The sequence below is a fragment of the Ambystoma mexicanum genome, chromosome 7p (genome assembly GCF_040938575.1).
Source record: "Ambystoma mexicanum isolate Mex_15411 chromosome 7p, UKY_AmexF1_1, whole genome shotgun sequence".
NCBI classification, from domain to species: Eukaryota; Metazoa; Chordata; class Amphibia; order Caudata; family Ambystomatidae; genus Ambystoma; species Ambystoma mexicanum.
In genome coordinates this window covers 51,762,617-51,775,118 of record NC_090939.1, presented here as the reverse complement: position 1 = coordinate 51,775,118, position 12,502 = coordinate 51,762,617, and the positions used below count along the sequence as shown (strand labels likewise).

Here is a 12,502-nt window from a genome sequence, read left to right as displayed (position 1 = left end):
CACCGCCCGGATCGAAGGACATGAGAATAGGAGAAAGACATCATTAAAGGAGGTAGTGGAGACATTACAACCACAAAGCGCTTAAAGACTTACCTGGTTGGTTGCATTTTGGCCGGCATAGCTCCGGAACTCCATCTGCGCTGGGAACTCACTGCGACCTACGAAAGGAGAAAAGCACAGGTCAGTGAGGACAAGACATCACTGCGCTACGCAGAGTGCCTCCTTACCGCATCATAGCGCTATAGCAAGCCATCATCTCCCGGTGAGAACCAGCCTATCCAGTTCGCCAAGCGTACACTCCGCGCTCCTGGGGAGATAAAAAAAAAAGAGACATTTAGAACAGAGAAAAGGCATGCAAGAATTACGATGTCATCAATCGCAATAAGACCTACCTGAAAGACACTACAAGGGCAGCAGTCAGTGAAGTAACTGGACCGCCCGCGCCCACAAAAGACAACGCGCCCCTGCCCAGAGAGCAGGACGGAGAGCCTACCGATATCGACAACCAGGTGAGAAGAGAACCTGGAGGGGCTGGAAACACAAGGGAGGTGGGGGAAAACTTACCTTGGTTGCATAGTACTAATATAGTCTTCATTTCCAGGTGGAATCCCATCGACACGAGACCACACCAGGGAATCATTGGGAAGGGCACCAACGACCAAATGGCTGGGTGGCGTCCCCGTGGATACCAGGTGAGCGTAACAGGTTCAAAAGAAAATGTAATCCATAGTTTGTTTCAGATAGTCTTATCAATAGGTGTAGTTCTGCCAGTTCAAAATAGCTCAACTCAAAAGGTTTGCCCGCGGCACCTTCCACGTAGGGCCCTTGCAGCAAATCAAAGTTTACAAGGTGCCTGGGTCTCTTGAGGTTCCCATCCCCAAGCTTTGATCCTTCCAGTTTCAAACAAAAAAACACAGTTACTGTTACGCCTCTCTGGGTTCCCTTCCCCAAGTCTAGGCCTCTCTCCACAAAGTTCAACAATGTCTTTAGTGGGCCTCTTAGGGTTCCCTTCCCCAAATCTAGGCCCATCTGGTTTCACACAAACAAAAGGTTCCTATTGTCAGGATGTACCTTTCACCATACAGATCTTTCATGGGGGACTACCCACATGAAAGAACTAATCAGAGACTTTCGAAAACGCTGGGTGCTTCTCCCAGGTGCAACCTCTCTGACATCTAAACCCTCTCGTTATTCTCTGGTACCTTTTCTTCTTTTGTGCCTCTTTCACTATATCCTTTCTTTACTTTGTTGTGTGCCCTGCACACCTTTCCCGTCGTGCCCACTTGCACACTTCTCTCATGTTCGGGTACCTTCTCTTCATCGTCCATTTCCTTTTTACTGTCTCTCTGTTTCGGATCGCTTGTTCCCACTCTCCTTTTCTTCGGATCACTCACCCCCTCTTAGCTGTTTTTGTGCCACCAGAGCACTTAAAATTCTCTTCTCTACCACACCGTTCACTCATTCCGCTTTCTCTCTCTTGCTGCTTTCCAGCTTTCGCATGCTTCACTTTTGCATTTCCCTTTTTTTGCTTTGCTTTCTTCCCGCTTTCGCTCACAAGGCTCCTCTTTTCCCTGCGCTCCTGCTCCGGCCACCTGCACGCTACCAAATTTCACCCTGCTCCACAAAATTCATTAACAGTAGCGTGGTGCCGGCGAGCAGGGCAAATCAGTCAAAATGGGTTTAGGTCGAGGTCAGGGTCTCACCACTTGCCCCTCAGACATCCCTGGGACCTGCACACATCCCAGGGGAACGAGCACTGGCTTAAAACAAGGCCAACAGACAGCCTTCTGTCCCGTTCTCTGGGGACACGGTTCCCTCACCACGCTGCAGCCCTTCACACACATCAGCCCAGCGGCTCGCGTCCCGCACTCCACTGGTACTTCTGGGCTCTTCTCCTTCTTTGTCTCATGGTTCCATCCAGCAACTCCAGCTCGCTCAATGACCCTGGCAGAATCACCCTTTCTATATTGCAGGTGAGAGTCAATTGGAGTCAGGTGTGCACATTTGGGGAAAAGTGCCTGACTCTATTAGTGGCACACTTCAAAGGCCTCACTCTGTATCTCTATGTTGTTAATATGGGTAATCTTCATTATTCTCAGTAACCACTTCCTCGTCCTAGTAATTGTTGGGGAGGGAGAGATGGGGTGTGATTGAAAATACCCCATTAGGGCTGAGGGAGAGTGGGTTGGTATATGCTTGGGAAACGAGGCATACCATGTCTCGCCCTTGGGTATTCTCCTCCCATTCCCCCATGACCCTCCATTCAGGTGATCCTCCCTCGCTTGTCCACCCCCAGGGTCACGATCCAATAGCGATGGCCCTTCCCTGGCCACCTGAATGGAGGATCCCAGGGGAGTAGATGGGAGAATACCCTCAGGTTTCTCACACTCCTTTGTATACCTGCTGTTCACAGTGGCCCCTGTCTAGGTTGTCATTTCTGCTCCTTCTTCAGGCCCTTTTCCTGTACAGCGCCTCTTACTCGGGCTGGGGCTTGATTTGTTGCTGTTACTTCTGCCTCACATCAGCTGAATCCCTTCTTTCAGTTCCCTGGCTTCTCATCTCCTTCACAAACCGCTGTGGATCGCTTTTCCTCCTAGGGACTGCTCTGTTTTCTCTCTTGATGAAAGCACCTATGCTGTCAGGGTAGTCTGCATTGGACTGGCTCGGTTATTGTCGGGTCTCGGCAGAGAAGGTATCCTAAGAAGAGAGCCGTTCACAAAGTAGGACACTGCACAGGAAAAACTGAACAGTTCTGTTTGGGTATGAATGAGTGTAACGTCCTACCTGTATTTACAGGTTTCATGGACGTGAGGACGCCTCTACCTATTGCCGTTGCCAGTCCACACGCACCAAATTCCTCCCTTGCAGGTGAAATAATAACACAACCCCAAAGAGGTCATTCGGTGAAGGAGAGATGGTGCAGTTCACTCCCAGCCGCCCCTTGGTGGAAAGCCATCTTGTGAGTGTGTGTGGTCCCCCTTACTCGGCAGAACAGGAACTAGGGGACAAAAGGACACTATTGTTGCCCCTGTAACTTTCCTTTCCCCCTTTCCCACTCTGCCCACATCCCTATCCACCTCTAGCGTGTCATGCACCTTATTGATGGAGTAGTGTCTCTCGCCTAGGCTTCAGCAATCTGGGGACTGAGGCTTCCAGGTCTTCACCAGCAAGAGCCTGGTGCTCAAGTGGGTATGTAGGCGAATGGAGTCATTGCCCTGCTCTGGGTTGTTGCTCTAGACGGCGGAGTTTGGCTGCACCCTGACGGCCAGTGCAATACTGGTGTACCGCAATGTTTTGGCAATGTCCTTATGTGCAGTGGCAACAGAGCACCACACCATGCGCCAAATGGAGTTCCACAAAGCAGAATGCACAATCCAGGAGGGTCTCTTGGACACTTATCTTGTCATTTCTCTTCTCTCCTCTTGTCTTGTAGGTCAGCAAAACTAGCAGGCCTGGGGATGAGATGTCACCATGATGAGAGCGTGTGGATGCGAGCGGAGCGCAACTAGATTAGTTAAGTCTTGATGTACGTTGTCTTTCTGTTTTTTCCTATTTTCCTGTCTTCGTCCTTTCTTCAAGTGTTTTCTGGGTGAGGTTTCTGGCTCCTCCCAGGCACTGGGGTTCTTCCAGGTAGGCTTTCTAGAATGTCCAGCACAGAGTTCTGAGCGCGACTGCTCCTTCAGAGTTTGTGGGCAATCTCGTGAGAAGCATGCCAAACTCCCGTATGTCGTGATGAAGCCATCTTTGCCTGACCTTCTTAGCCACCATACGGCTACCAGGCAAACTCAGGAAATCCCTTCATGCTTTAAGTGTGCTGACTTTCTCCCACATGATTTGTGGCTCCCCCTGTCCACAAATGGCCCCATGATAGCCATGACAATGAGAGAGCAAGGTTTGGGAACAGATACCTTTTCTTTTCTTCCTTAACTAAATCCCTTTATGGGAATGGGCAAGCCCCATTCCAAGATGGTGGAAGCTCATCTCAAGAATGATTGGTAGAAAGGCAGCTATGAGGTAGAACAGAACTTTCAAAAGAATGCTAAACAACCTTTCATCCAAGACATTTATGGCCCTTATTATGACTTTGCCATTCTGGAAGAAATGCTGGTAGTTCCAGGACCGGCATTTTGTCTCGAATGGCAAAACACAAGTTTCCCGGTGGGGGCCACGGATCTCCCGTCAGGTCTCTACCGGCAAAGAAATGCCTGAATCACTGGCAACGGTAATACTGATGCCGGTGGTTCAGGCAATCTCATCCCATGGAGTCCAACGGGACTCCATGCAATGGGAACTTACTGTCGCCTCTGTTGCGTGCAATATCCCAGTAATACCGTGATATCGGATGGTGAAGACGGTAGAGTCAGTTTGCCGGTAACCCACCTGAATTACCGGCGGGGTGCTGTCAAACTCGTAATGAGGGCCATAGACTAGGAAGGTCACAGTTTAATGAGTTGATGTAACTTATGAGAGGAATCAGAAATGGACACTACTGAGATGAACCGAAGATTTTGAAAACTCAGAAAACCCATGAGCACTATAGGAGATAAGTGAATTGTTGAAGAGTTCTTTAGAATATTGAGTACTGTATAGATTTGTAATTTAATACTTGAAGTAACATTCAACACTGTATAGCGCTGTATTCAGCTCGTACGCTGAACCAGTAATTTCTGTATGATTAACTGGAGCAGCCGTTTGCAGGAGCACAGCTATGGCGCGAGACCAGAGCTGGCGTGTGAACTACTAGCAGGCACCGGAGCGCTGGGAGAGGTGCATAGCACATAATGGAAGCCATGAGCATTGTTAGGGAGATTTATCATTATTATGCTTTTATTATTATTAAAGCAATATGCCCCAAGCGGTGGGGGCATTACCAACCCGGTAATGCCCCAGCCGCGAGGGGCATATAGCTATTAGTACCCCGGCCCGTAAAAACAGCGTGACCGGAGCACTAAAAGCTTTTTTTTGTCCCGAAACGCTGCAACGTTTCAAAAAAAAAAAAACCAACAAAGAAAATGGCCGTTTCCATGGCGGCCATCGGGAGCGGACACGCTGGAAACAGAAGCGTTTCCAGCTCCTCCGCTCCTGAAAAAAATGAAGGTAAGTGAGGTTGGTAGGGCGGATGGCCCCACTTCGAGCATCCTCATTGGCTGAGGGGCTGCCACACCCCCCGCCGCAGGCAAAGGCCGTGGAATCCCGACAGAGGGATTCCCGGCCTGGTAATGACTCGGCGAGGGCCAATCAGAATGGCTCTTTCATTCCGATTGTGCCCTCGCCGGGTACTAATATTTATTATTGATTATTTATCCGCTCTCCTAGTGAGACCCCCAGCACTTTTTGCTGGACATCTGGACCTTTTTCCTTCATCCTGAGTGAGCAGAGTCTTTTTTCCACTCATTCATTCTTTCAGGCTGTCTTTTGGCACTCTATTCTTTGTATTCTACCTATTCTATGGAGTCTGTCTGCTCCATAGCTCTTAAAGGCATCTGTGTTTTGCAACTGCAGCACACAGCTCCTTATGGGCAGTGTTGCTGGGGACCTTTTGCTTCTTCCTTTAAGACTCTTTTTCCAATATCCTCAAATTAAATACAGTTCTTAAGGATAGAGAAATACGTAGTATCTCTCTGAAAACTTTATAGTCTAAGAGACTGGCACACACCACCTTCAGTGGCGTGCCAAATGGATACTTAGTATCCCCCTTCTCTCTGTCACTGTGACTTTATAGTCACATAGGCAATCACCTAGTTATGGTTGGTGACATTGGCGGTGTTCTACAAACTATTGTGTATATGTATACTACAGGCAGTGTCCATAAGCCCGGAAGTGCACAATAAGGGCACCCAAGTACCAACTTGGGGACTCCCTTCTTTTTTCGCCATTCCTAGCATGGTTGTTCTTTCTTAGCCCTTCCTCTACCATCTTGGGAGGGGTAGGTATATATGTGTGTTTTGCCTTTGGTGGGAACCAGTAGGTATCTCCACCTAGGGTCCATAGTGTCTGGACAGGCAGGAAGTGAGGGAGGAGTCTTCCACTCCCCTGTCCTTTGTCTGCCAGAGTGCTTAAATAGGACCAGAGGGGGGTCTGGCTCTCCTGGTTGGACAGCCAAACACCCCTTTCTTTAAAATGCTGAGAGAGATTGCAGAGTGTGTGCTGGAACTGCATAAATAGTGAGGCTTCTGGAGTGTAAAGCAAGTTGACCACTGGAAACAGAAGTAACAGACGAAGAAAACTACCAGAGATGCCTGCAGACCCTTTGCAACACCGTCAAGTGGCCACTACTGTCCTGAGCCCATTTTCTATGCGACAGAGGAGCTCCAAAGAGGACGACTCTTTCCCTTTGGCTGGTAGGAACAGCCAGTCCAAAGACGAACTTTGAAACAAGCCATCTCCCGAGGTCCTAGGAGTTTCCAGAGCTACGGAACCCAATACCAGGAGACCTGATGCCCATTTCGAGTGCATTGTCGTAGAAAGGTTGAATCCGTCCAAATCAGTGCTGAGCCCATAAGGACACCCCAGAGATCCGATCCTACTCGCCCAGACCCCCTCACCAGTGTGGGACTGCAGGAAGCGAAGAAGATTGACCGGACGATCCGTGTCCTTTGATGGTGCTGCTGAAAAGGTGCCAAAACCACAGAGTGAACCAAGAAGTAGCTGAAAGTCGTGCCATAGGTCCTGCCTCAAGACTGCTGCTGGGAGACACCGTCCATTGTTCTGCCTTTCGTCACCAGACCAAAGAATCAGAAGGTTGGGTCCAGAGCCGCTACATCGTGGAGAAGCCAACACAAACACTTCCATCAAACTCAAGGTACTGTGGGGAAAAAGGTATTGCTTACCTAATTCCGAGAAGTTGCTCTAGAGCATTGGAGTGCACCTAGAGGTGTCCAGGGAAACCCCCTCTTACTTTTGACCCAAGCGTCTACTTGTGTCCCCCTTTGCAAGCCTGTTTTTCGGTCTCCGTTGTTAGTTGTTAACTTGCTGCTTCAATAACTTTAGACACTGGAAGAAATCTGAAGCAGCTCTTCATTCTTTGCTATTTGCCAAGACTTCAAGCCCTCTCTGAACTGCCTTTAGTTAGGGGGTGTTTTTGGACTTAAAAGACTTGCCAGACGAAGAAACCATCTCTAGAACCTTGAACTGAGCTTATGTTGCACTAACCACTTATTTTCCTCCCTTTAAGTGACTTTTCTAGACGTGTTTGCAGAGTAAATGCATTACTGTATAACCTGTTGAAAACTGCATGAGTGCGCAATTACCGATGATACGATAACCTTGTCTTTTCCCTTTCTAACGTTGCTACAATTGTAACCGTGAACAAACACAAAAGTGAAAGTGCCCTTTAAAGTGTATTATCTAGTATTCCTAAGTGTTCTACCGTTACCGTCTGAAGTATTTAAAGTGATTCTGGTGTAAATATAATGAATATATATCTTTTATATAATTATATGTATAAGTTCTTCTTTGCTGTGTCTGTCTAAGATTCAGAGTATTTACCTACAGCTCACATCTTTCTCTTAAAATAAGCCTGACTGCTCTGCCACACTACCAAGATCCTGAGTTAGTACAGACTGATACTAAGAGTTGGGGATCTACAAACCACTGGGATAGCTTACTAAAGTCTTACTACCGGTAGGACTTTAGGAAAACTCCCCTAATAAGCATTGCTGTTCAACACACGCAATAGTGGTAGCAGTCACTATCAGGAACACTATTGTACCCTGGCCAGGGTAGTGGAAGGCCCCGACAATCTGAGTGTGCACGCATGGACTCCGGTAATCCAGCGAGCTATTCAGTCCGATTCATTACGTGTCGCTAGGCAACACGATATTCTAAGGTGCGGGTGGCATGGCGAAAACAAGAATTTGTGGATTATAAAGGGCTGGGAGCGTGGTAAAAAACAGGAATTATTTTGATTATAAAGCATGAGTAGCACATTGAAGTGAAGGAAGCAGGACTACAAGAAACATCAGGACCTAAAAAAGTACAATTCCGAAGCAAACAAGATTCCAGCTTCAAAAATTCCTTGTGATAGTAAAAAGAAAAAAATGAACAAATACAGATATCACTTGAATCCGTAAAAACCTGCTATTCCAAGCAGACAACAATAGAGTTACTATAGAGAATCTAAAATCACCAAAAGGTGGAAGATTAAAGCCTTATTGCTGTTCGAGGAAGCAACCAGGTACTTAGGTTGCAGAATATGGAGAGTAGTAATTATTATCAATGCAGAAGATTTTTAGTCACATTAAAATATTCATATTTAATTATAGATTCTAAGCAGAGCCACAGATTACAAGACAGATTCTGCAAACTGAGATCTGGTATTTTGTTATTTGGTCCACTTCCCTTTCCCCCCGGAAGTGTTTAGTTTGCTGCTAGAAATTCAGAGGCAACAGATCCAAAGCTCCGAACGGGTTATTGGGGTTCATGAACCTCCACAGGACAGGTTTAATTGGCATCTTATGTGTTTGTATACTGAATTGGGTATATTATGACCATGTTGCTGTGGTTTCCTTGCAGTAAGGGTTAGAACTGTGCAGACAGTTGCTCCTACCCTTTCCTTCGATTTCTATTGCTGGTCTAACTCTCGAGACACCAATGAGTCAATTTGAAGTGCATTGCTTGCCGTAGACCAGACCTACCAATCCACTGCAAACAACATATTATTCCACTATTGTTCTTCAAGTTCCTTTCAAACATTAGCCTCTTCATGCTCTCCTTGATGCATTCATGTTTCTGCAGTTGCAACAGAGGCAACCTGTCCTTTTTTGCAATGATGATCATCCTCTGGAACTCTCGCTTCGACAGACCGAAGATCACTGCAAATATGGGGGATTCTTCATGACATGGCTGTTCACCTAGAAATCATCTCATGCATCCATGTTGCTCAACAAATCCAAGTCTTCAGTGCCCGCAGGCAACCACAGTGAGATCTTGGTGCTGAAAGCAAATCATGACACCTTTACAGAACATAAACATTTAAGCGAGTATTATTCGATAACAAAAAACGAGAAAATAAGAGTTTAAGAGTTAAAGCATGTGTTCCAGGCTGTACTCTCGAAACTGCCTATACCATGGCTTCCTCAAGCATCATACCTACCAGATGCAGGTCTAGCGATTACTGCTAAACATATCGCGACAGTGAGACCTAGAGACCATATCGCACCGTCCTTGAAAGCATTGCACCGCCTGCCATGGTCTGCCCGAAACGCATTCAAATCACACTGCATTTTTTACTGGGCCAATGAACCCATTTACCCTGAACACAAACTGTCCAATTATTGCCCTTCTAGGCTCTTAGGATCAGCCTTTTCCATGTCACTATCCACCTTGCAGGGGGGAAAAAGGATGGTTAGTGGCATAATTCTGGGAGATGCTGGGGCTAACCTTTGGAATCATTTTCCCACTCCTTTCAGGGCTGAAGAAAACACCTTTGGTTGTAAAAACTACACTCAATACTTGTTTTTTTTAAAACAAATCTTTAACTTCCAAGTCTTGCTGCCTGTGGCCTCCAGATCTGCCTGCTTCACTGTGATGCACCGTGTGATTACCTCTACCACTTCTCCTTCTCACCTTGTTTTATTTATTATTGTGTTCCATCTTTCATCACATGTCTCCCTATCTCGCTCTCACTCTTGGACTACCCACTTATGCCCCGGCCCTTGCCCTCTCGGGGCACTACTGTCAGGTCTCGGCCCAGAAGTAAGAGGGCTGTGCGTAAAGTGGGGAGTGTGCGTCAGAGAAATGTGTATTGGGCTCTTTTTGTGGTGCCTGTGGATGTTTGGGAGTGGGAGTTTGTAGGGTTTTGTATTCCTTAGCTTTAGCTTCTAGGATAATGTGGAGTCATCCCATTCCAAGATGGTGAGGGGGTTACCTCAGCAGTAAATGGCTATGGTGGAACCTGTGACTATTTGGACCCCACAACAGGGTTCTAAACTGCCTTTCATCCTCTGAAGTTAACAAGGAAGGTCACAGCAACATTTGTTCCTGAAGAAGTTTGAATGATTCCTGACGGGAGAATGCTTTTCCAAAGAAGAATTAAGCTAAGTGTTAAAGACTTAGAGACTGTTATTAGCAGCTTTTGTTGTGAAGTTTATATTTAAAGAGAAGACAAAGCAGCGAGATAAGTATTTCTTTGTGAACTATTGCCACGCTCAGCAGTGTTAAATGGTTAAAGAAAGCAGTAAGCCAGGAGTTTGTGCGTCTTGCAGCGAAAGAAAATCCAGGCAGCATTTATATTTCATTTTCGGAGGCATCGGCAGTGAAGGTGCGATGCCCTCGGCTGGTTTAGAGGAAAGCACCCAGTGTTGAGAGAGCCTGCACGACTTCATCATCAGGGTTGCTTTGCGTCCATGGCAACGGCACGTAGCACGGTAGCATGATGCAATACACCAGAGACTGCAGCGCGGTGAGAAGGACTTTGACTGTCAACACAGGAGCGTGTTGATGAAACAAAACCATAGCTCTCAACTCACACACTTTTGGTGGGTGTCACCCGCCTTGTAAAGGGCTGACTCACCTGTCAAACCTCCTGCACGCCCATTCATTCCAATGGGCGTCTCACCCGCCAAAAACAAAATCGGGTGATTTCACCCGCCTTTGCAACACAAATGGTTGAGAGCTATCCCCTCAATGTGCGGCGAACTTTAAAAGTATACTGTGTGCGGAATTGCGAGAACGCAGTGTTTGTAGCAGAGGTAAGCCACACTGTACGTGAAAGTATTTAAGGAGCAACATTAAAGGTAAAACAAGCATTGTGACCAACAGAAGGATTTCAAGATACACAGTGCGTGAAAGTCCAAAGGAGCTACATAAAAAGTAAAGACAGACTTTGAGAGTAACATTTGGAATTCCAAGTTACAGTTAATGTATTCAAGCAAAATCCTCAATAGTAAGCAGCCAAGACCGAGTTAAAGATAGAACTATTCCCTAATTGAAAGCAGCAACAGTCAAATTTCCCCTAGAACATTTCCCCTGAAGAGACCTTGTGGGATATATTTACAAAGCCTTCAAGCTAGTAGCGAAGGCAATCAGGTAAAGTGAAGTCTGGGAAGGCAGAGGGCATAATTATAATGTTCAAAGGGAGATAAGACAGTCACTAAGAGTGCTTGTGTTTCTTTTAGATTCAGCAGCCAGCCTTCAGAATAGAACCTCCAGAGAGAATGAGACTCCTTGAGGCAGGAGTTAGCCTCTGGGGTGTTCAGTCTGTAGTTGGTTGCTAAGTCCTCAGTATGTACAGTCCAGAAGCGGTTAGTGGGTACATGTCAAATCTCAGTAGGCCAGGTAAGCTGGGAACTTACAATACCACAAAGTGACTGTGTGCACTGCTGGCGCCATAAAAAGAAATAAAATGAGGATTCTGACCAATCATGACCTCTCTCTTATGTGACACCTAGTAGGAATGTTTTCCAATGATAAAGCATTCCTTTGAAACACCAGCAATACCTTTCAGCTTTAATGTAAACGGCATGGCCCAAATGTCCCATCTAGTAAAGGAAGTCTACCTCAATTGGAGGAAATGTATCCCAAGTTCTAGAGAGGAGATTTGGAGGAACAATGTTGTCAATTTCCTTCTTCATGACCCAGCGAGATGCTTCGGGAAAGGGACGGAGGATGGTAATAGAATGCACACCTGTTAGAGGGAAACAGAAACAGTCATTAATGGTTGTACACCTGTGAGGCATTAATGGTAGCACACCTGTTAGAGGTAAACACAACAATTTATTAGTGGTACTCATATTCACCGAAAATGGAAATTATCCATGGATTTCGCAGAATATTCACAAAGTGCACATGCTACTGTGCAAATGTACAAAGAAGTGCACATGCTACTGTGCAAATGTACAAAGAATCAGAATGAGCATTTGAGTGCTGGATATTTACCACTCAAGTGCATTAAGGATGTACATGTGCATCCTAAATAGGATTGGGGAATGTTGGTCGAGACTGTAGGCCCCAAACTACCAAAACAAATCAACAATATGTTTAAGTGACATTGCACTGAGGGGTTACAAGCAAGTAAGCAAATAATGAAAAGTAATCACTGAACCAACACCTGTCGGGACCCCCCCCCCTTACCTCCAGGGCTTACTGTTATACACGAGATCTGGGATGGAAGGAAAAGAAGTTAGAAACAATTGTGGAATATACGCCCTTGCTATGCTTGCGGAATAGAGGTATTTCCAAATCCATGCCAAACATTATTTCTCCATGGGTACACCCATTCGTGATGTACACCCATTCATGCAGTTGGGGAGAAAGGGGGAAGGGCAGGCATTGGAACAATAAGCCGCAAGAAGTCGACGCTGTGGCCATCGTTTTTTAATGGGTGTTGCATGTTCACTCTGCTTCTTAGGAAGCCTGGACTATGGTATCGAAAGGCACTGACATAAAGAGAAGGACTACAAGCACATATGTTTGCACGGGAGTAGCTTGAACACACTGGACCTCTCCCGAGAAAGAGCTTTCGTCATCAAACGCCCAATGTACAGTCAATGGAGGAAGCGGG

The 12,502-nt window shown here is 46.4% G+C and overlaps 1 protein-coding gene across 3 annotated transcripts in view; it reads right to left on the bottom strand.

Moving 5' to 3' along the window:
• The window catches only part of SPAG17 (sperm associated antigen 17), a 1,712,709-nt gene that overhangs the window by 352,017 nt on the left and 1,348,190 nt on the right, over positions 1-12,502 (bottom strand). For all 3 annotated transcript variants that reach the window (XM_069635754.1, XM_069635756.1, XM_069635755.1), the window contains exon 35: positions 11,499-11,626. In XM_069635754.1, the coding sequence (XP_069491855.1) occupies positions 11,499-11,626 (128 nt within the window). The remainder of the gene's footprint in view (positions 1-11,498; positions 11,627-12,502) is intronic.